Raw genomic sequence first — 24,567 nt, forward strand, 5'->3', positions numbered from 1 at the left:
AACACTGTCACTTGGAACTTTCATATATATATAGATTTCTTCAAGAGACATATACTGGTATACTGCTATTCAATGGATCTATTCTATTTTCAAGTACTGCTTCTCTGATAATCCAGGACACACAAACATAGGTTCCCTTTCAAGTTGGATAAAGTGACACATTAAAGAAGACTTCCATGAAGAAGTCAGAAGAATTTCCATTGTATACATAACTATTATTTCAGTTTCATTAAACTTGTATCTTTCAATACAGGATGTTTAAAGAGACTTTGAAAAAATAATTCATAACTGCTTCCATATCATCTGTTCTTTGGGACTGTTTAGTATTCAACTACTAGCATTCTACGTACTAAGATAGAATATATTTTAATTTTTATGATACCAAAGAGTAGATTTAAAAGCAGAAAACAAAAGGAGATTTAAGAAGTAAAAAAGATAATTAGCTTAAGGGAAACTTTTCAGATACATTTCTAAGCAATGTTATTACATGAATATAAATACAAGTTAAGACAAAGAAGCCAGGGCAAGGTTTACTATGCCTATTATATCCCTAGAACAACAGAGACACTTAATACACATTTTCTGAATAAAACTTCAAATCTAGAGAAACAGTCATGGGGGCAACTATAAACAAGGTAGATCCTACTTTCCTGGGGCTTCTAGTTCAGAGAGCAAATACCTTTAAGTGAAATCATTTATATTTATAAATATAGATATATGTGTATATACACATACACATACATATGTGTACATATGTACAGACATGTTTACATACATACATATATGTATATGTATATATACATCTGTTTATAAATATGTGTATATATACATATACATATATTTGCATTTATAAATATATATACACTGTGTGTATATATACACATCTATACATATATACACTTTATATACACATATATACACACTATATTAATTACATATATACATATTACATACATACACATATATTAAGTGTGTGTATATATGTGTGTGTGTATGTATGTGTGTGTGTATATATATATATATAAAAATAAAATTTCATCCATTACTTAAGGTCAGAGTATAAAGTTATAGCATCTGATAAGTAAAATGAGACTGTGTGATGAACGAGCAGAATTTCACTTTATAAAAAAATTAACCAAAATGATACTGTCTCCTAAGGTCAACTGAATTCACTTGAGCCAACAGGTGCTACGCAATGGGGCTGGGGAGACAAAGACAAAAAACCCTGCCACTCCATAAGCCAGAAGCTAAAGTAACTCATAATCTCTTAGGGAAAATAAATATGCAAATGCTACATAGAGTGATAAATGCAATAAACATACTGAATTAGCTAAAAAAAATTATTAACTGTTCAGGGATGAGGGCCACAGAAAGTTTCACAGAGACTTCTGAGATGTTAAACCTGAAGGCAGAAGGTCAAGACAGACAAGAAAGCATTCCAGGCATGGTGTAAAAAGAAAAGAAAAAAATGGGGGATTTCTCAAGGGTGAAGTACAAGTGAGGAATCAGCAGATGACGCTGGACAGACGAGGGGAAACAGTTGTAAAGTCCTGTGTATATGATGCTGAAGAGTTTTAACCACGAAAGTGATTTGGTAGTGGGAAGGATAAAATGGTTTTCACTGACTATTTTCTCAAAGAAGAGTGAAGCAAAGAAATCAGCAGAGTGGAGAGGAGGAAGGGATTCCCAAAGTTAAGGCAAGAGAAAACACAAAAGAGCTCTTTCGGAAAATGACAGAGACTTGAGTAAAGAACACTGAGAGTGCCTGGCAGCACTATGTACTCATTAAGGTTATGTGATGGTAGCTTCAAAGTTCAGTCTGAATGGTTGTCTGATATTCTCTATATGGTTCAGGTGCTTGGATGCAGATTGGTAGATAGTCGGGTTTAACTGGGTTGGGCATTTTGCTGAGCAAGTATTATGCAGAGAGCGCAGGTCTGGGAGTTAAAGGTCCTTGCAAGCAAATGCTTACAGGACTAGAAAAACTAAGCTGAAGAAGGAAAGAAGTAAAGCCATGTGGAAGGTCATATTTAAAAAGTGGTAGGGTCAATGAACAGAGAAGCTCTCGATGGTTTCAAGACAGCGTCTGGGTATTAAAGTTAGCAAGCCACAAGCCACCAGTAGTGGTCAGGGAGTAGGAGACTATAGAGGTTTAGATTTTGGGGTAATGAAACAATTGTTGGCCTTGAAAACAACAAGGAAATGAGCAACAGGCTGAATTTTCAAAAAGTAATCCAAACAATTGTGGAGAAGAAACTGAGTCAGATGCCACTGTTATCAGAAAGGAGGCATAAAGGAAGTTGATGGACCATAGCAAGCAGGGGGATTAGTTGTGGGTAAAAGTCTCATGACCTGGACTTTCAAGGTGCCGAGGTTTGGAAGGAGAAAAGAGGAGGAATGGTGTGGAAGCAGCAGTGAGAAACAAGACAACCTCTGCCGACCAGCCTTTAAGTCTTGAAGAATGTGAGTATGCAGGGATATGGGTAAAAAGCCTCCCTTAGAGAAGGCAGCAGAGGAAGTTGTGTCTTTAGAAACCAAGTTTTAATTACAACACGGTGAAAAGTTCAGAAAAGAGGGACATCATAGAAGGGATAATCAGTATATCAGTTGTGCCTTTTTATTTCCCACAGCATCTGCGAAATGCAGAGTATTAAATACCTGTCAATATGAATGATCAATTAATATTTACTTGGCATCAACAGGCTATAATGCTACATGGTATTCCACCAAGCTTTTGTTACTGTGTTCTCTCACTTTAATCACTATTGGCAGTTGAGTTACAGGAACACTGAAAATGGTGTTTTAAATTCCAAAAGAAAAGGGCAAAATTTTATAAGAAAATGTTAAAGGAAACTTTTAAGTTCCATTTGGAAGTTTAATTTAGCCTTTTAAGAAATTTTAGCCCACATTTTAGAGCTTTAAATTCTTTAGTCATGGTTCCTTCCTTTCACAGGTATCTCATACTTCTCTGAACTCCTACAGCAGTGAAAAGGCTTTACCATGTGACTTCATGTGTCGTAACAAATGCCATCTTATTTGCCAGGGCTTTACTTTTTCGTATGTTAGCTTCCACTCTCTGATTATACAGTCATTTTCTTGGGGTCAAAGTAGGCATTTAAGAGTTTCTTAATGATTTGGTCTGGGAATGCCTACATGAGTCATATAATTCTAAGGCAGAGATAAACTGTCTACAGTACCAGGTATTATTTGCTACTATACAAGATCTTTAGAAGAATAATGAACTGGGGTTTTAAAAAATACTCTGAAATTATTTTAACTATTCTTCAAGAGAAGCCCTTATACGGGAAACAAAGAAAGCAAAATTATTTATTTAGCCAAAATAATGTGCCCAAACAAAATAAATAAATAAATCCTGTGTTTTACCTCGATAGTAGGCCTTTGTAATTGCATCAAATTCCTCCTGACCTGCAGTGTCCCATAACATTAGTCTGACATCTTCATCATTAACTCTAAAACAAGAGATGAATTTATTTCATATGTAAAGGAAAATGTTTTTGGTAATATAGCTTTGTGTATATTTTTCATTTTCAAATCCAAAGATATTAAAACTACAAATGCTCCTTGACTTATGATGGGTTGTCCCAATAAACCTACTGGGGGTTACATCCTGGTAAGCCCATTGTAAGCTGAAAATTAGGAGTCAAAAATGCATTTAACACCCCATTAAACCACTGTAAATTCAAAAAACTCATAAGCTGAACTATTATAAATCCTTATGCTCCTCAACTTACGATGGGGCTATGTCTCAAAAAACCCATGCTAAAGTTGAAAAACTGTAAGTCAAACCTTCCTGAGTCAGGGACCACATGTACACTGTCAGTTTCACCCTGAAAAACTGAGTACTTTCGGATGTTGATATCATTATCAACAGTGAAAGAGTGAAAAACATTCCCCTAAAGCTACAGCTTCCCACATGATTTGGATTTATCTGCCATGTTTTTTTCTTTGACACAGTCACAGCGTAGTGGTGGTCTAAGATTAACGTTTTGGGAAGGGGAATTTCCTTAGGTCAGTGCCTGTTCTCCTTTCCCGACATCTTTCTAATGGGTTCTGGTGCTTTTGTGATAAAATGAGGATAAGAATGCAAAAAAGCAATTTACCGCCAGTCACGGTGGCTCACGCCTGTAATCCCAGCAATTTGTGAGGCCAAAGTGGGCGGATCACTTGAGGCCAGGAGTTCAGTACCAGCCTGGCCAACATGGCGAAACCCTGTCTCTACCAAAAATAGAAAAATTAGCTGTGTGTGGTGGTGCATGCCTGTAGTCCCAGCTACCCAGGAGGCTGAGATGGGAGAATCGCTTGAGCCTGGGAGGTGGAGCACCACTGCAGTCCAGCCTGGGAGACAGAGTGAGACTCTGTCTCAAAAAAAAAAAAAAAAAAAAAAAAAAAAAAGCGATTTACCTCCCTGGCTCACTGGTTGCCCTTAAACTTAAAATTTACTCTATTTTGTCATATAGTCAATTCTCATTATTCACAGTAGTTATGTTCTATAATGTCAATGTGAACACTGAATTAGCAAATACTGAACCACTGCTCCTAAGGGAAACATAGGGTTAGGTTTTTGAGAACCCCTGGTTACATTTTCATCAACTGATCAGTACATAACCTTGTTTTATGTGTTTCTGTTTAAAGACACCTTACTGATTGATATATATTGTTAATTCATTAACACTGAATTCACGACCAACAGCACTATAACTCGTGCCTGAACAAAGCTTATCTAACATATTTATTTTTTCTGTAAGGCACATCATAGCCTTCCTATACTTAGGAATGGTAGACAGCACTGCAGCACTACACTTAGGAGCCTTCTTAAACAGCAAAATCACCAAGAAAAAGCACAAAATGTAAAAAATGTGGCATTAAACAGAACACAAAAAGGACGTGTGTTTACTATATGAGGTACTCTTGTTTGATGACCTCAGCTGGGAAGCGCATGATGGGCAACTTAAATTTTTTGCTGCTCTATATATGTCCACAAATGACCACAAATGTACTACAAATACTGATTCTGGGGTTACAAATAAATATTACCAAGTGGGTGAATTTGCATATGCAGAACCTATAAACAATAAGGATTGACTGCATACTGAAATATTTATTTGGTTTCAGGTAATAAGTATAAAAAGCAAACATCATCAAGACTTAAAATGCTTGCTCTTAAAATATGTTCTAAGACAGGAAGCAAATATGGAAATACTTTTAAAAAGAAAGTAATAGAATACAGACTAGAAATTAATCTTTAAAATGATAAAATTATCTTTGATGTTAAAGTTGGGCCAGTAACCAGGTTTGTAATATTTTAAATTACAATTTGAAATACAAACTAAAATGTATTTGGGTAACACATTTTAGTTTGTCTGCTACAATTTAAAATATCCTTAGAAGTTCTCAGGACTAATAACAAAAAATATTACTCTGATGTGCTTTAGAATCCAAATGAATTTCCTAAAGCAGGATTTCCTTTTCATAGGCAAATTTTGTCCTCCCAAATCTGTTTTATCTTATTTCTTTAGAGTAAAGCAAACTATTAATTCTCTAACTTCCATACAGTCTTGCCTAGTTTCAAAAAGAGAACAGACATTCTAATAAAAACGAGCCCATAATATAACTTTCATTCCAAAGAAAATAGCAGTTGGAAATCTCACTGGAGTCAGCATCAGTTTGTGTTTAAGACGTGCCCAAGGTGTCACCAATAAATATAAAACAGCTATGAGACAGAAAAAAACGTGAGGAGAGTAGAAAAAGAAAAAAAATGAAAGAAGGGAAGAGATGAAAGAAAAAAAAAGGATAAAGTTACATATGTCATGAAAACCACCATCACTGTCGCATGAGCATTGCCACTAGTTGCCACACCTCGAAATCCACTGCAATCAGTTAACTATTACTCCAATGAGTCTTGGATATAGTTCACAAATCAAAGCCAAAGGAATAAAATGGCCAAGTACTTACTGAATTTGTCGCTCCAAAAAATCAACTCCAATGGTTTTCTTGTAGTCTTTTGTAAAAATGCCTTTGCAATATCGCTGAATCATACTTGATTTTCCAACTGCTCCATTCCCTACAACCACCATCTTTATGGCAACTTCCATATCTTCCTCCAACATTTTTGGAGCTGAAATGGTTTCTGTACCAACTCTAATTCTAGGAGATCAGATCTTCCCTCTCAAATCTGTGGTTTAAAATGAAATTATTTTTTCATAACACAAAAATGTACAAAATAAACTAATTGTTTTATCAAGAAATTATCACATTGCATTGCAAGGATGTGTTTTCGTAACTGAGGTCCCTCCCACTCTCTTTAGATAATGTAAACTCTTTGAAAGGTACAGCAATAACAATTCATTTTTGAATGAATCCTCATCAATAGCGCAATGCATGACATTCATATATCAATAAATACCTAGATCTACTTTCATAGAGATGATGACTAGGATCATTAGATTTGATGCCTGATTATTTAAAGGTGCCACTTACTAGTTCTGTGCTCTTAGTGAACACGTCGCTTAACTTCTTCAGGCTTCTGTTTCCTGGCAATAATATCCATCTCATACGGTTATTGATCAATGATACACGTAAAGCACTTAGCATAGTGAAAGTTATGCATTCAGAATTTAGTTAAGCATTCCTGATCCAAAAATCTGAAGTCTGAAATGCGGCAAAATCTGAAATGTTTTAAGCACTGACATGATGCCATAAGGGAAAAATTCCATACCTGACATGTGATAGGTCCCAGTCAAAACAGTCAAAACTTTGTTTCATGCACAAAAATACTAAAAGTACTGTATAAAATTACTTTGAGGCTATGTGTATAAGGCATGTATGAAACATAAATGAATTTCCTGTTTCGACTTGGGTCCTGTCCCCAAGACATCTCATTATGTACATGCAAATAGGGCAGGTGTGGTGGCTCATGCCTATAATCCCAGCATTTTGGGAGGCTGAGGCAAGAGGATCGCTTGAAGCCAGGAGTTTGAGACTAGCCTGGGCAACATATAGAGACCCAGTTGCCACTAAATAAAATAAAATAAAATAAATTAGCCGAGTGTAGTGGTGCATGCCTGTCATCCCAGCTACACAAGAGGCTGAGGTGGGAGGATCCCTTGAGCCCAGGGGTCTGAAGCTGCAGTGAGCTACGGTCACGCCACTGTACTCCAGCCTAGGTGATAGAACAAGACGCTGTCTCTAAAAAAAATTAAAATAAAATTTAAAAAAATTGTAAATCCTCCATAGTGTATCACCAAATAGGCAACAAATTCAAAATCTGTAGAAATTGCTTTTCAACCTCACAGGTAATAATGTCCCTAAAAAAGCACCCCAAAGAAGGTTTTGTATAATAGTGTACCACCATGTGTCAGCATTGGACTCTTAGTTATAATGATTTAGTGTTTGGTTTACAATGAATCCTGTACAAATAAATATCTTACACCACACATTCTTGCTTTAGTTTTAAACCTTTATAGTTACACATACAGTGAAAGCAATTGAATGGGCACTTTGCATTTTAAGAATGAAAAGAACAGAAAGTCAATTTCTTCATGTTTCTTCTTAAAATTACTAGTTAGGCTACTGCTCCTTTAGCTATTATATTTCAACTACTTTAACTGAAAATCCATCTATACAACCACTACACCAAGGGAGTCCAAAATGTGAACATTCCTTTCTTTGTCCCTAATAGTCTCAGCAATTGTCTCTGGTACTTTACAAACCTGAGTGATCATAAGAATCACCTAAAAGTACTTGTTAAAGTACGGTTCTGGGTCTCTGCCTCAGGCATAATTTATCAGAAATTTCACAGGAAGCCTTGGAATCTGGTTTATAAAACAAGCACAAAAGATGCTGTTTAGCTCTCCCTTCATGAGCTGCTACCTGGCAGTCTCTGCTACCTCACCTTCAGGATCCACTGCACTGTCCACTCCTGTTGAGGCCGCATTCTCCCCGGGTAAAGACTAAACAGGCAGTGCCACTTGAGTTGGGACAATTATGCACAACATGGATCCTCTTTGGTCTGGGGCTCCCCATCAGACTAGCTGAGATTTTTTCAGAAATGCACTGCAGTCTGGGGCTCTTTCCACCCCATCTTTCTTTATCCTTTCACAAGTATAAAAAACTAGCATTGCAGCCTCTTTATCCTTCTCAGGCATTTTCCCCAATAAATCTCTTGCACTTTTAGTTCCATCTTGATACTTGCTTCCTGGAGAACTCAAATGGATATACATCCCAAGTGATTTTACAATCAGGTAAGTGTCAAAGCCAATATCCTATGCTAGTGATTCTCAATTTTGACTATACACTGGGATCATCTAGATAACTTTAAAAAATACTTGGCTGGGGGCAGTGGCTCACACCTGTAATCCCAGTGCTTTGGGAGGCTGAGGCAGGAGGATTGCTTGAGGCCAGGGGTTCAAGACCAGCCTGGGCACCATGTGAGTCCCTGTCTCTACCAAAAAAAAAAAAAAAAAAAAAAAAATTGGCCAGGCATGGTGGCGCGAGCCTGTAGTCCCAGCTACTCGGGAAGCTAAGGCAGGAGGATTGTTTGAGCCCAGGAGTTCAAGGCCGCAGTGAGCCATGACTGTACCAGTGCACTTCAGCTTGGGTGACACAGCGAGGCCCTGTCTAAAAAACAAACAAACAAACAAACAAAAAACCTGATGCCTGATGCCTGCATCTTGTCCTCTGAGTATACGATCAGATGGTCTAGGGCAGTGGTTCCCAACCATTTTGGCACCAGGGACTTGCTTTGGTGGAAGACAACTTCCACAGATGGGAGGTTGGTGGGGGGCAGTGGAGGGACGGTTTGGGGATAAAACTGTTCTACCTCAAATCATCAGGCATTAGTTAGATTCTCATAAGGATATAAGGAGTGCTGCAACCTAGATCCCTCACATGTGCAGTTCTCAATAGAGTTTGGGCTCCTATGAGAATGTAATGCTGCTGCTGATTTGACAGGAGGCGGAGCTCAGGCGGTAATGCTCGCAGCCACTCACCTCCTGCTGTGTGGCCCAGTTCCTAACAGGCCACAGAACGGTACCAGTCCACGGCCTGGGAGTTGGGGACCCCTGGTCTAGGGTACAATCTGGACATCAAGTATCATCATCCTATTACCCTACACAAGATGTAGTCTTTAGGACACAGGGTCAAATATAAAATTCTGACCAGGATCTGACCCTTGTTCATCCAGCTGTATCTCACACTGGTTCAGTTCCTAGAAAGCAACTTCCTTTCTCTACCTAAACAATTCTTCACCCAAGAAGACTGTTATGTTCAAAAAAAGGCAACAACAAAAATCTTATCACATTTTATCCTTTTAAAGATATATACTTCAGACACTTTTGCTTCTGAAATGATACACATTTTTCCCTATTCCTTCCTCTAAGTATAACTAAAAATTTTGGATACTATATATAAACAAACATTAGACATTGAAAAGTGCAAAGGTACCACAGGACACAAAGCACAACACGGTAATGAGTTTTCCTTGAGTTCTTTTTACCTCATATATCCCAGACTGGATTATAGAGAAGCTAGTAACCAGGAAATATCACCACCACCAACAAAAAAACATAAAAGCCTACTGTCTTGAGTCAAAGGACCAGGAAAGGGGCAGCCTAGCAAGCAGAAAGACAGTAAACACCTATACCCTTGTGAGGGCTATATTGATGCACCCCAACTCCCTCTATGGGGTGGTGTCAGAAAAGACCAACTGGGGAGGACTGGGGAGGACTTGCATCCTCACTGGGGAGAAATGAAGGCACCCCCCACCCCTGCCCAACCACCACCAAGGCATCCCTAGAGACCATGTGGGAGCCTGAACTCCCACCCCATCCACCAATTCAGTCATCCCTACCCCTTTTCACCTCTACTTTTTTGCTGGGGTGGTGTCAGATGAAGCCTACTAGAAAGTCAGGACTTACATTATCTCTCACAGGTAATAAGGCCATCTACTGACTCTCTGCAGTGTCAGTGGGTCAGCCTCTTCCCAGCCAGGGTGGTATCAGTGGCCCCCAGTAGAGAGTCATCATGACCAGTAGTAAGAGGAGCTCTTCCCATTCTCAGTTTCTTTCTTTTTTTTTAGACAGTGTCTCATTCTACATTCCAGGCTGGAGTGCAGTGGGGTGAACACAGCTCACTGCAGCCTCAACTTCCTGGGCTCAAGCAATCATCCCACTTCAGCTGGGACTACAGGCGTACACCACCACGCCTGGCTAGTTTTTGCATTTTTTTGTAGAGACAGGGTTTTGCCATTTTGGCCAGGCTGGTCTCAAACTCCTGGGCTCAAGTGATCCACCTGCCTTGGCCTCCCAAAGTGCTGAGATTACAGGCACGAGCCACTGCGCCCAGCCCACTCTGTTTCAATGGAAGACAAGCAGGAAACCTGGAGTTTTATCCTCACCTGGTAGTAAAGAGGTAGTGCCCCACCCTTCCTGTTTTTGGAGCACATCAAAGGAAGAGAATCAAGCTAAAAGAGAATGTAATGAGACCAGAGAATCACAACATTAACACTCCCAGTGTCCTGATTTCATCGAAAATCACTCAGCACACCAAGAACCAGGAAAATCTTAAATGCAAAAGACAATCAATAGACACTAGCAATGAGATGACAGACATTAGATTCATGTAATAAGGATTTTAAAAATAAAAAGTTAACTGGCAGTCAATGAGCAATTATGGATATACTTAAACGAATGTAAAAAATAAAGAGTCTCAAAAATAAACAGAAGATATAAAGAAGTACCAAATGGAAAGTAGAACTGAAAATTATAATAACCATAATTTTAAAAACTAAATGGTACGTTCAACGGCAGAACAGAGAGGACGGAGGAAAGAATTAGTGAACTTGAACATACAATCTGAGCCACGCAAACAGGCTGAAATAAAGGACAGAGCCTTCAAGACCTGTGGAACTAAACCACAAAAAAATCAGATATTTCTGTCATTGGAGTTCCAGGAGGAGAGGAGAAAGAAGATAGAGCTAAAAAAGGACTTGAAGAAATAATGACTGAAAATTTCCCAAATATGGAAAAAGACAAAGCTACAGATTCAAGAAGCTGAGTAAATCCCAAACAGGATAAACCAGTCAAAATCTAGACCTAAACAAATCAAAGTCAAACTTCTGAAAACTAAAGACAAAACATTTTGAAAGCAGCCAGAGAAAAAGGATGGGGAAAAGTAATTTGAATGACAGTGAATTTCTCCTCAGAAACCATGGAGGCCAGAAGGAAGTGGCACATCATTTTTTGAGTGTTGAAAGAAAAGAACTGTCAACTCAAAATTATATATCCAACAAAAATATCCTCTAGGAATGAAAAGGAAATCAAGGTAATCTCTGATGAGAGAAAACTAAGAGCATTTGTTGACAGCAGAATCCAATGCAAAAGAACAGCTAATGGAAGTTCTCAGTGGAAAAGAAATAATTTTTTAAAAGAAGAACTTGGAGTATCAGAACAAAAGAAAGAACATGGTAAGAGCAAAAATATTGTTAAATACAACAGACTTCCCTTCTCTTGAGTGTTCTAAACTATGTTTGATAGTTGAAAAAAAAATTATAAAACTGTCCAATGTGGTGTTCAATATATGTAGGGAAAATATTTAAGACAATTATAAATGGGGAAGGATAAAGGACTATAAAGGGAGGTACGGGTTCCACACTTCACTTGAATTTGTAAAATATTGACTGCAATGATAAATTACGGGGATAAATCACATATACAGTCATGCACCACATAACAACATTTCGGTCAATGATGGATTGCATATATAACAGTGGTCCTTTAAAATTACAATGCCATATGTTTACTATGCCTTTTCTATGTTTAAATATGTTTAGATACACAAATATTTACCAATGTGTTACAAGTACCTACAGTATTCAATACAGTAACAGTGTACAGGTTTGTGGCTTAGGAGCAATAAGCTCTGATAGCATACAGCCTAGATGTGTAGTAGGCTATACCATCTAGGTCTGTGTAAGTACATTTTAGTATGTTCACACAATGACAAAACCATAATGTGCATCCCCATCATTAAGCAATGCATGACTATATATATAATGTAATACCAAGAACAACCACTAAAACAATAATACAAGCAGGTACTCTCAAAAACACACAGATAAATCAAAATGGAATTCTAAAAACACAATAAAATCAGAATTTAATTGATATTTATAGAACTGTCTATACAACAGCACAACATACCTCCTTTCAACCCAGATAGAACATATTCTGGGCCATAAAACAAACATCAACATGTCACAGGGCAAACCCCAAAACTGGAGTTCAGCCCAGGAGGCCACGTGGGTTTTTGGCTTTGTGCAGAAGGAATTCAAGGGTGAGCCGACAGAGTGACATGAAAGCAAGTTTATTAAGAAAGTAAAGGAATAAAAGAGTGGCTGCTCCATAGACAGAGCGGCCCTGAGGGCTGGTGGTTGGTTATTTTTATGGTTTTTTTTTTTATTATATGCTATACAAGGGGTGGATTATTCTTGACTTTTCTGGAAAAGGGATGGGGGAATTCCCAGAACTGAGGGTTCCTCCCTGTTTCAGACGATATAAGGTAACTTCCAGATGTTGCCGCGGCATTTATAAATTGTCACGGTGCTGATGGCAGTAACCTTTAGTATGCTAATGTATTATAATTAGCATATAATGAGCAGTGAGGACAACCAGAGGTCACTTGCATGACCATCTTGGTTTTGGCCAGCTTCTTTACTGCATCCTGTTTTGTCAGTGGGGATCTTTTAAGACCTGTATCTTGTGGAACCAGATCTACTGACCTCCTGTCTCAAACACACTTAAAATAATGGAAATCATACAGAATGTGTTCACTGATCACAATGGAATCAAACTAGAAATCAATAACAGAAAGATAAAACAGGGAAATCTCCAGACAGAAACTAAAAGCACACACTTTTCAAACAATCCAAGATTCAAAGTAGTAGTTACAAGGAAAGTAAAAAAAAAAAAAAAAAAAAAATTAAATGAAAGTGAAAATACATGTGAAACTTTGTGGGGCACAGCTAAATTAGTGCTGAAATGGGAAAATATATTTTATTTTATTGTTATTATTTTTGAGACAAAGTCTCACTCAGTAGTCCAGGCTGGAGTGCAGTGGCCTGATCTCGGCTCACCGCAACCTCCCCCTCCCAGGTTCAAACAATCCTGCCTCAGCCTCCCGAGTAGGTGGGACTACACGCATGCATCACCATGCTGGGCTAATTTTTGTATTTTTAGTAGAGACAGGACTTCACCATGTTGGCCAGGCAGTTCTCTAACTCCTGGCTCAAGTGATCCGCCCGCCGTGGCCTCCCAAAGTGCTGGGACTACAGGCGTGAGCCACCGTGCCCAGCCTAAGATACGAAAATTTAGAGCGCTAAATGCTTACCTTAGAAAAGGAAAAAAGTTTCAACTCAATAATCTAAGCACTCACCTCAAGAACTAGAAGAAGAGCAAAATAAACCCAAAGCAAGCAAAAAAAAAGGAAGATACTAAAAAAGAAGAACAGAAATCAATGAAATTGCAAACAGAAAAACTGATGAAACAAAAAGCTGGCTTTTTGAGAAGATCAATAAATTTAACAAAACTTTAGTGAGACTAACACAAAAAAGAGAGAGGATACAAATACCTAATACCGGGAATAAAATAGGGGATAGCAACATAGATTCTGCAGACTCAAAAGGATAACGTAACAACCCTACACACATAAATGAGACAACCCAGACAAAATGAACCAAATTTTTGAAAAGTCTAAACGACCATAATTCACCCAATATAATATAGGTCCATTTGAATACCCCTATAACTATGAAGGAAATTGAATTTGTAATGTAAAAACTCAGAAAGAAATCTACAGGATCAGGCAGTTTCACTGAAGAATCCTACTAAACATTTAAAAAATTAACACCAATGTACACAATCTCCTCCAGAATAGAGACGAGGAAACACTTCCCAACTCTTTTTATGAAGCCAGCATTATCTTGATACCACAAAAAGACACTACAAAAAAGAAAATTAGACAAACTCTTCTGAACAAAGATGTAAAAATCTTCAACAAAGTATTAATAAATTGAATTCAGCAATATTTAAAACACAATACACTGCAACCAAGTGGACTTTATTCTGGGAATGCAAGGCTAGTTAAATACTCAAAAAACAATCAATGTAATCCACCACATTAATAAACTCAAGGAAAAAAACACAACATAATATCAATTGATGCAGAAGAAATATTGACAAAATTCAACATTTGTGAGAAAACTCTGAGCAAACTAGAAATAGAATGGGACTTCTTCAACCTGGTAAAAGGCATCTATAGGCCGAGCACAGTGGCACACATCTGTAATCCTAGCACTTTGGGAGGCCAAGTCAGGCTGATCACTGAGGTCAGGAGTTCGAGACCAGCCTGGACAACATGATGAAACTGTGTCTCTACCAAAAATACAAAAAATTAACTGGGTGTGGGGTTGCTCGCCTGTAATCCCAGCTACTCAGGAGACAGAGGCACAAGAATTGCTTGAACCCGGGAGGCAGAGGTTGCAGTGAGCTGAGATCGTGTGCCACTGCACTCCAGCCTGGGTGACAGAGTGAGATTCTGTCTCCAAAAAAAAAAAAAAAAAGAAAAAAAAAGCATCTATAACATAAAACAATTCTGGAAGACAGATTGCTTTCCCCTCACATTGGGAACAAGGTAAGGATATATATTCTCACTACTCCTATTCATCATACATGAAGTTCTAGTCATTGTAATAGGAAACAAAAATAAAACACAGATTAGGAAAAAATTAAAACTTTCTCTATTCACAAATGACATGATTATCTCTGTAGAAAAACCCATGGAATCCACCAAAAATTCAAAAACCAAACCCTGAACTAATGAGTTTAGCAGTCAGAGGACATATGTACAACACACAAAATTCAATTGTATTTCTGTGTACAAACAATGTACAATTTGAAACCAGTATTTTTTAGAATGAGATTTACAATAGCTCCAAAAACATTAAATACTTAGGTATAAATGTAACAAAACATGTACACAATCTGTATGCTGAAAACTACAAAACACTAAACAAATCAAAGACCTAAATAAATGGAAAGACATATCATGTTCATAGATTGGGAGACTCAACAAAGTAAACAGCAATTCTCCCTAAATTGATCTATGGGTGTAATACAATTTCAATCAAAGCACCAGCCAAATTTTTCTGTATCCACAAGCTGATTCTAAACTTTATACACAAAGGTAAAAGAATCAGAATAGCTAAAACAATTTTGAAAAAGAATAAAACTGGAGGAAATTATACTACCTGGTTTTAAGACATTATAATGCTAAATTAACAAAGTGTAATACTGGCAAAGGGAAAGCTAAGTAAATCAGTGGAACAAAACAGGCCCAAAATAGACCCTCACAAATAAAGACAATTGATTTTTAACAAAGGTGCAAAAGCAATTCAATGGAGAGAAGACAGTCTTTTCAACAAATAGTGATGGAACAACTGGACATCCATATGCAAAAAAGTAAACCTTCACACCTTATACAATTAACTCAAATGGATCACGGATCTAAATGGAACACTTTTATAAAACAATTTTTAGAAGGAGAAAATCTTGACCTGTTAGGCAGAGTTTTTAGACATGACACCAGATGACCCATAAAAGGAAAAACTGATACTGGACTTCACCAAAATGAAAAACATTGCTGTCTGAAAGACACTGTTAGAATGAAAAGAAAGACAGACTGGAAGAAAATACCTGAAAAACACGTATCTAACATATAATTTGTATCCAAAACATATAAAGAGCCTTCAAAACTCAACATAAGAAAACAGCCCAATTTAAAAATGGGCAAGAGACTTTGCCAGATACCTCACCAACGACTCCATGTGGCAAATGAACACATGAAAACATGTACATCTTTAGCCATTAGTTAAAGGCACATTAAAACCACAAGGAGATACCACTACACACCTATTAGAATGGCTAAATTTAAAAAAACTGACACTACCAAATGCTGGGAGTATGTGGAGCAACTAGAACTCTCACATGTTGCTTGTGGGAATGCAAAATGACACAGATACTCCAGAAAACAGTTTAACAGTTTTTTAAAAGTTAAACATACATTTACCATATGACCCTGCAATCCACTCCTAGCAATACCCTAGAGAAATGAAAACATGTCCATGCAAAAACCTGTACATGGTATTTATAGCAGATCGATTCATAATCACAGAAAACTGAAAACAACCTCAATGTCCTTCCATGGGCAGATGTTGAAACAGACTGTGGCATATCCACATAATAAAATAGTACTCAGCAATAAAAAAAGAAATTATCCATACATGAAACAACTTGGAGAAATCTTAAAGGCATTATGCTGAGTGAAAAAAAGCTAACATCGAAAGATTACTAACTGTTATGATTTCATTTCTAGAAAAGATTAGTAATTGCCAGGGGTAAGGAGTATGATATAATGGGATCACATTAGGTTTTTTTTCTGTGGCGGGGGGAGCGATAGATTTGTTCTACATCCTTACTGTAGTGGTGGTTACATGAGTCTAAAATTCGCAGAACTGTACATCGAAAAAAAATCAATTTTACCATACACTTTTTAAAATAATAAATTAATTTCCTTAAAATAAATTTAAAGAAAAAAGCCAAATTAAATTTTAACAGGCAGTCGGACTCTTGCTTTTCAGAAACTATAGACTTAAAGCACTAGATCAAAACAATTACGTTCCTAGAAATAAGCATACTTCTGAGTACAATTAAAAACCTCGACAATAATACTTTATATAAATACCCTTTCCCCAAAACTTTTAACATTTTGCTAATGCGGTCTAATAAATTAGAGAAGCAAAGGGTGAGTTAACTCACTAATCAAAAGGTTGTTTTCTCATAACAGCCTTTATTTAAGTAGAAGTACAGGTTATATTTGTAAAAATACTGAAAAACTTCTTAGGGTCAATGAAATTACCTAGATGTTAGGAGATACATAAAAACCTAGAGAAGTTAACAGCCTTTTTCAGACCCTACTGCCACTTCACTAGCTCCTGATAATGAAGTTCTTACTTTCACACGCTCTCAGGTTCTTACTCCTGGGAACTGCCGATGGCTCCTCGGATCTCCGAGTAAAGTTAATTCTGTAGCAACCAGTGTCAATGGAACAGCACAATTTGGCTCATTCATATTCCAGCACTCTATGAACAAGAAACTAGGGAAGGGTGGGGTCGCGGGTAAAGAGTGGTCGCACTGCAGGGAGGAGTCTAAATGCCAGGGTGGAGCTGAGGACTCTCTTCGCCATCAAACCTAACCTGAGCACTTCACGCCCTTACTGGTGTCTGGCCCAGCCCGGGTCGCCCCTTCCCCATTCGGGACTTGGGGCAGGCAAAAAGCCGAACGTTCGGCCAGACTGGGGACGCAGCGCCGCCCTCGCTCCACCCCTCTTTCCCGCCCACCAGGCAATTCCAGGTACCCACCGCTGGGAGCTGGGAGGGGGCGCCGGGCTGGCGCTGCCGCCCACCTTCTCTAGCTGGAACTTGGGATCGGTGCTCAGGGAGGGGAGAGCCGGCGCTCGGCGGTCCGAACCGGGGGATGGGGGAGCCGGGCCTGGAGGCCCCTGCCCTCGATACCCCTGCCCACTCCGGAGAGTAAGGCACAACCCGGGACCCCGGGGAAAAGCTGAGTCTTCCCCAGTGGAGCCGGACGAACCCCCAGCCCCTGGAGAGAGCGAGTGAGTGCAGCGCCGCTGCACCGCAGCGCGAGCCGCTACTCACCGTCCCCCACCGGCCGCGGACCCGCCGCCCGGCGCCACCGGCTCCTCCTGGTCGCGGCGCAACCGCTGCCGCCGCTGTCTCCTCCCGACGCGCCAGCTCTCCCTGCGGGGCCGAGCGGCTAGTTCGCACCCTCTTTCGCTCTCTTAAGAATGATTATGATTTTTAAACGAACTTTATTAGTAGCCAGGGCTCAGATTGAGTGGCTCAGCAGCAGCTCCGCCGGGGGTGGTGGGGCGCGGGAGTCTCGACTCCCCTCATCTGTGGACCCGCCGCGCTGCGGAGCATGCGCCGTGCTTCGTCTGCGCCGTGCTTCGTCTGCGCATGCTCTGTGCGGACCCCCGGCCCTGCCCCTCCCCTGTTCTGGCGGGTGGCTGGCGGCGGCTCAGCTTTCCAGGCGCCTCAAAGGGAGCCCGGGAGGGCAGTGGGGAGATCAGAGGCGAGCAGGATCTCCTAGATCGTGAACTCTAGAAAAGAGAAATCGGCCAATGACGGTCCGCATGAGTTTCGCCTACAGAGTTATCACACTTCCAGAGTCCTCAAAGGGCTTGCCCCGCTTCGGACACCTACCTTATTTTCTTGACCAGATGACATCTTAAGTGGCCAAGTGAGCAAAAAAATGTCGAGCAAAGTCGAAAACGCACTCACACAGCCTGCAGGACAAAATAGAAGCCTGAGATGGTTAATTATTCAGAGAAGCGAACCAAAAACGAAAAGGTTCCTCAAAAGCAATCTCAACTTTGCTTCAGTTGTTTTTATATTTCAAAATAAAATAGAATAGAAAAAAAAGATGGAAAATACCAAGTGTTGGCCAGGATGTAGAGTAACTGCATTCTTCGACTCTGCTGCTGGAATGTAAACTGGAACAACTCCTTTGAAAAACAGTTTGGGACTGTCTGCAAAAGGTGCATACCCTATGGCCCTGCAGTTCCACGCCTCCATATAGAGCAAAGAGAAACGAATACTTAGGGTGCACGGACAGGCAGGTATCAGAATGTTCGTAGCTGCATTTATTGTAATAATTCCTTAATGAGAATAACCCAAAAGACCATCAACAATAGAATAAATTAATGAAATTACACAGAGTTCATATAATGAAACACTATACAGCAACGCAAAAAAGCATCTGCAATTACGGGCAATAACGTGAATCAACTGCGGAAACCTAATGCCCAGCATAAAAAGACAACAAAAGTACACATGGCATAAGTCCATTTCTATAAACTACAAAAACAGAAGAACTAAGAGGCTCAAAGTTAGCATAATGGTTACCTTGGTGGGCAGGGGATAGTGACTGGAAGGAGTTAGCGACTAGAAGAGGGGCTTCCAGTTAGCAACTGGAAGAGGGGCTTCCTTCTGGTGAGGTTCTCTCCGTTGATTTTGGCGCTAGTTATAAATGCGTGTCCATTTGTGAAAATTCAAGCTGGACTCTTATGCACATTTTTCTGTATGTGAATTATACTTCACACTTAATAATTTTAAAAATTAGTGGAGATTATTTTACCTATAATAGCAATAGTATTTGTAAGAAATTTAATATCAAGTAGCTAACAGATTTATCTCTAGGATTTTGTTGGCAGTATCTCTTAAACTTGAGTAACGTACTGATGCCCTTTCTGAGAAAAGAAAAAAAAAAACAATTAAAAAGTTGGCAAATGACTTGAATAGACATTTCTCCAAAGAAGGTATACAAATGGCCGATGAGCACATGAAAAGAGACTCAAGGTCACTAATCATGAGGGAAATGCAACTCAAAACCATGAGATACAACTTCACACTCATTAAAATGATGATTATAAACAAAGCAGAACAGAAAATAAATATGAGTGTTGGCAAGGATGTGGAAAAATTATAACCTTTGTGTGCTGCTGGTGGGAATGTAAAATGGTACGGCCACTATGGAAAATTGTATGGTTCATCAGAACATTAAAAATAGAATTATCGTATAATTAAATAATTCCACTTCTGAGTATATATCCAAAAGAATTGAAAACAGGGACTCAAAAAAAAATTTGTACAACCATGTTTATAGCAGCATTATTCACAATAGCCAAAGGGTGGAAGCAACCCAAGTGTCCATCAATGGATGAATGGATGAACAAAATGTAGTATATACATGCAATAAAATATTATTCAGCCTTAAAAAAGGAGGGACCCAGGTGTAGCGAGGTATCCCTGTAATCCCAGCTACTTAGGAGGCTGAGATGGGAGGATCACTTGAATCCAGGAGTTCAAGACCAGCCTGGGCAAATCCTGTCTCAAAAATAAAAGAGAGAGAGGGAAATTCTGACACATGTTATAGCATGGATGAAGCTTGAAGACATTATGCCTAGTCGCAAAAGGACAAATGCTGTATGATTCAACTTATATAAGGTACATAGAGTAGTCAAATTCATAGAGACAGTTGGGGGGTGGGAAGTGGTTGTGGGAAAGGAAGGGCAGGTGGTGAATGGGGAGTTAGTGTTTTATGTCTACAGTTTTAGCTTTGCAAGATGAAGAAAGTCTGGAGATAGATGGTGGTGATGGTTGCACAACGATGTGAATAAACTTGATGCTCTTGAACTTTATACTTAAAAATGGCTAAAAATGGTAAATTTTATGTTTTATGTATATCTTGCCAAATTTCTTTTTAATGGGAAAAAAAAAAGAAAATCTTAGAGGGTCTCAGAGAGTACTTCTGGGATCCAAATTTGAGAAAAACTTCCTGAAAGGGGGTTCCCCCAAAATCATTTCTTTCCTCCCCACTTTTCCATTTCCTTGGGATTGTTGGACATTGAAGGAGATCCAGAATATGCCACCCCAAAATATGCCACTTTGACACAAGCATTATTTGGAGTTGAAGGCAATTAAGAAACAGCAGAACAGAAGAAACACTCTGCTTTTCCCATTTCTGCCTAAAAGCAGGACATAAATTTCCCTTTGTGAAGTTGTTCCTCCTCCCCATCCCACACTAGGAGGAGGAGATTTCCTATCACCAGAGCACCAACTTGAGTCATATGGCAAACCTTGCAAAATAACCCTTGTCTTCCAATAGTTTCCCTCATATAGTTTACTCGGCCACAATTTACCACCTTCACAAGTCCCACCCCTTTTTCCTTTGTCTTATCACTTCTCCACAATTTATCACCTTTTAAAAAAATGGTATATAAGCTCTTAGGCCTAACTGCTTTTTGGGGTTTTCACTTCCTTTCTGTGAGGCCCCCCATGTGCATATGAAATAAACCTTTTCTCCTGTTTATCTGTCATTTGTCAATTTAATTTGCAGGCTTCCGCTACTGAACTTACAAGAGTAGAGAAAAAGTGTTTATCCTCCCTGCAGACATGCTCAGTGCAATTAAAGTCTACTTTTTATTTGACTTGAGGCTGCTCTCAAGGACACAGCAGAGATTCTCATGCTCTCACTGAAGGCAGTGAAATAATGAAAGCCTGCATGGAAACCTGGCCTTTTAAATCATGTAGTTGTGCTATAGTAGAAATAGCAACAGAATTAACCTAAAAGGTTTTGAAAGAAATTTTACCTGCAGTGACTAGAAATGAGTTTCACAAAATTATTTTAAGGAAAACATTCTGAAAAGTTAGTTATTAAGTCATTAAATGATTGTTTGAATCTAGTACCTCCACTGATCCAGCAAAAAATGTCCATTTGTTCCCTTGCTCGTTCTTTCATTGTGTCTGACTCTAATGAACTGAATAGTGTCCAAGGATCATGAATTGTAGCTGAGTAGAAAGAAAAACAGAAAAATCAGAAAATATTTTCTTCCAAGAAAGAAAGCTTTGAAAATTTTACCACTTAGAATATAAGTCTGCATATACATGTGAATGCATATGTGGCCATCTGGAAAAAACTAGTAGAAATCACAGTATTTGGCTAGACAGTAATAATCTACTATTCTTCAGATTCAAACAGATCATGCTGGAAAAAAAATTTTTTCTAGTACTTTCTAGGCAGACATTAGAGTACTGATTCAGTTTTTTCTGTTGCTTAATAACCTTGGATCTTAGTATCCTCATCTATAGTAAGGAGTTACCCACCTTACAAGGTCATTTATCCATTAAAAAAAATACATATTGTGCCAAGGACTGTGCTGAACATTGGGTATTCAGTAATAGACAAAAGGCAGATGGTTTGTGTCCTCTGGGAGCTTATAATGTGTTAAGGGAGACCAAAAAAGAAAGTATACAAATACACACATATGCACACATATACACAAATAAGTGATTACATACCCTTAGACATTATGTGAAAGTAAATAACTGGTATGATGGAAGCATGTAAGAGGGAGCCCTAATTTATGTTGGAGAACCAAGGGAAGGCCTTTCTGATACAGTGATTTTTAAGCTGTTATCTGAAAGGTAAATGAGTTTGGTAAAGAATAGACAGAAAAAGCCTTTAAGCAGAGACAGCAGGAAGTACGATGGCCTGAGGCAGCAAACAATTCACTGGGTTTGAATAATTGAAAGGGAGCCAGTGTGCAGGAGTGAGGTGGAAAGCGGTATGTAAAAAATAAAGAACAGTGGTGAGGGAAGCAGGGGCCAGATCGTGAAGACCTTGCAGGTCATATTAGGTAATTTGGATTATATCTCAAGTATATTGGGAAGCCATTGGAGGATTTTTTAGTGCACGGACTAGGAGATCCACTGGACAGTTTTAAAAAATTCCTCTGACTGCTATCTAGGGAAAACATAGAGTAGTGGAAAATGGGAGAGCAATGGAAGGCCGGTTCAGGCAAGAGATGATGGAGGGTTAGACTGAGATGGTTACAGGGGTGATACAGAAAAGTGCATTTGTTTTTAATCTTGGAAGTAGAACCTATAGGATTTGGCTATGGTGTAGGAAAAAGACGGAATGTCAAGAGTGACTCGCAGGTTTCTTGAATGACTGCCTTGCTGAGATTGGTCACTAAGGGACTAGTTATAACCCCTCACAGTGTGAGTCGGGGAATAATCTGTTCATTCTAAATTCCTTTTTGTTTTGTCCTTGATTGTTCTTGTATCATGGTCTAGTGTGTTCCAGTATATACACTTCTAGATTTAGGGCCCTTACTAACAAAGAATAATTAGAAAATAAAAATCTTTTTTTTTCTTTACTGCCCAAGTCTTTCTCATATATATATTTACTTTTGTTGAAATACTCTTAGTATACTGAGAGACCTCCTCTCTAATGGAAAGGGCTGGACTAGACAACTCTCTGACTTTTGAGAACTTCGCTCATGGTAAATAAGGAAACGTCTGTGTGATATTCTTCCTCACACTTCTGTTGGAACATTTGTTCACCTCGCTTCAGTGATCTGATGCATTTTCAAGAGCTTATTCACAATCAAGTTTTTGTCATCCATTCCATAATTTAAATTCTTCTCAGTAGGCTGGGCACAGTGGCTCACGCCTGTAATCCCAGCACTTTGGGAGGCCAAGGCAGGAGGATCACCTGAGGTCAGGAGTTCAAGACCAGCCTGGCCAACATGGTGAAACCCCATCTCTACTAAAAATACAAAAATTAGCTGGGTGTTGTGGCGCACGCCTGTAATCTCAGCTACTCAGGAGGCTGAGACATGAGAATTGCTTGAACCCGGGAGATAGAGGTTGCAGTGAGCCAAGATCATGCCACTGAACTCCAGCCTCAGCCACAGGGTGAGACCATCTCAAAAAAAAAAAAAAAAAAGAATAAATAAATTCTTTTCTCAGTGCTCTCATAAAATAAGTAGAAGGACTATTTAATTAACCTTATTTGTACATATAAATAAAGTAGGTAAAGGTCACATACCCTACAGGTAGTTTTGATACAAGAATCCAATTCTCTTAATGGGCAGTTATGAATTCAAACTCATCCACTTGCCCATTCCCTGGATTTACAATTATTAAGTCACAAAAAAGTGGTGAGGAAATGTTCTACTTGTGCTAATACTTGTGCATCAAATACTTGATGCTCATGACAGAATATTTTTACCTCTTAAATATAATCTTTTCAACATTAATCAGTAATTGAGGTTTTGTGCTTAAAGTTATTTTGCAACCAGGACTAATTCTTAATTTTTTAACCACTTCTACTCAACAAATATATAAAACACTTTAAATATTGATGCATCTCCTGGTTTTTGGTTTTTATTTCTTGATATCTTATAGAAGATCTACAAAACTAGAGTTAGAAGCCAGAAAGAAGCCTCAGATGGTGATAAATAAAAATGTTCTGTCTTAATGCTGATTTTTTCAGTAATGAAGTGGTATAAACTCATTACTTTCATGAAGCTTCCTAGGTCATGAAAATAACATTGTTGTAGAGCTTCCATGTGCATCAGGTATGACTGAATAGTTTGATGCACTTGCAAATCACAAAGTGCCTTCCTTTGAAACGTGTAAGGCAGGTTGAGATGCACCTTCTCAGATGGATTTAGTCCCTCCTAGGACTAGATGTCTCCTTGTTGCAGCTGAATTCTCATTTCATTTACCCATAACTAGAAACACCTCATGAACACCTGTTTTAAACATTGAGTTGCCATCAACCTGAGGGACCAAAGAAATGGATTGAGGGCAGGGAGTAGTTGGAAAGAGCAGGGAATTGATTTAAAGATGAGACATGTGCGATAATGAGGTACAGGCACTTTGTGGGGTATGGGAGGGCCCCAGGTAGACAGGAGCTGGCATATGGCTTACAGTCATCCAGCCAACGTTATTGGGCTCTTACAACTCAGGCTTCGGAGCCAGAATCCCTATATTTGAATTCCAGCTGTACCACTTACTAGCCGTGTTACCTTGGACAAGTTACTTAAATCTCTCAGCGCCTCAGT

At 38.9% G+C, this 24,567-nt stretch overlaps 2 protein-coding genes across 6 annotated transcripts in view; one reads left to right on the plus strand and one right to left on the minus strand.

Annotated features, from left to right (window-relative positions):
* Nucleotides 1-23,599, minus strand: part of RAB23 (RAB23, member RAS oncogene family) — a 40,744-nt gene extending 17,145 nt beyond the window's left edge. Inside the window, exons 1-4 of one of the 5 annotated variants that reach the window (XM_003828917.6) lie at nucleotides 17,789-23,599; nucleotides 17,085-17,212; nucleotides 5,974-6,193; nucleotides 3,385-3,470 (exon numbers count right to left, since the gene is read on the minus strand). In XM_003828917.6, coding sequence (XP_003828965.1) covers nucleotides 3,385-3,470; nucleotides 5,974-6,128 — 241 coding nt within the window. In that variant the 5' untranslated portion in view covers nucleotides 6,129-6,193; nucleotides 17,085-17,212; nucleotides 17,789-23,599. Of the gene's footprint in view, nucleotides 1-3,384; nucleotides 3,471-5,973; nucleotides 6,194-6,498; nucleotides 15,794-17,084; nucleotides 17,213-17,491 lie in introns of those variants that run through there. The other 4 variants (XM_034962281.3, XM_034962280.3, XM_034962279.3 and 1 more) reach the window with 4 other exon arrangements.
* PRIM2 (DNA primase subunit 2) overlaps nucleotides 17,275-24,567 on the plus strand; it is a 427,261-nt gene continuing 419,968 nt past the window's right edge. The window contains exon 1 of the mRNA XM_063604933.1: nucleotides 17,275-17,483. The gene's annotated coding sequence lies outside the window, so the exon portion shown is untranslated. The remainder of the gene's footprint in view (nucleotides 17,484-24,567) is intronic.

Source organism: Pan paniscus, chromosome 5 (genome assembly GCF_029289425.2).
Source record: "Pan paniscus chromosome 5, NHGRI_mPanPan1-v2.0_pri, whole genome shotgun sequence".
NCBI classification, from domain to species: domain Eukaryota; kingdom Metazoa; phylum Chordata; class Mammalia; order Primates; family Hominidae; genus Pan; species Pan paniscus.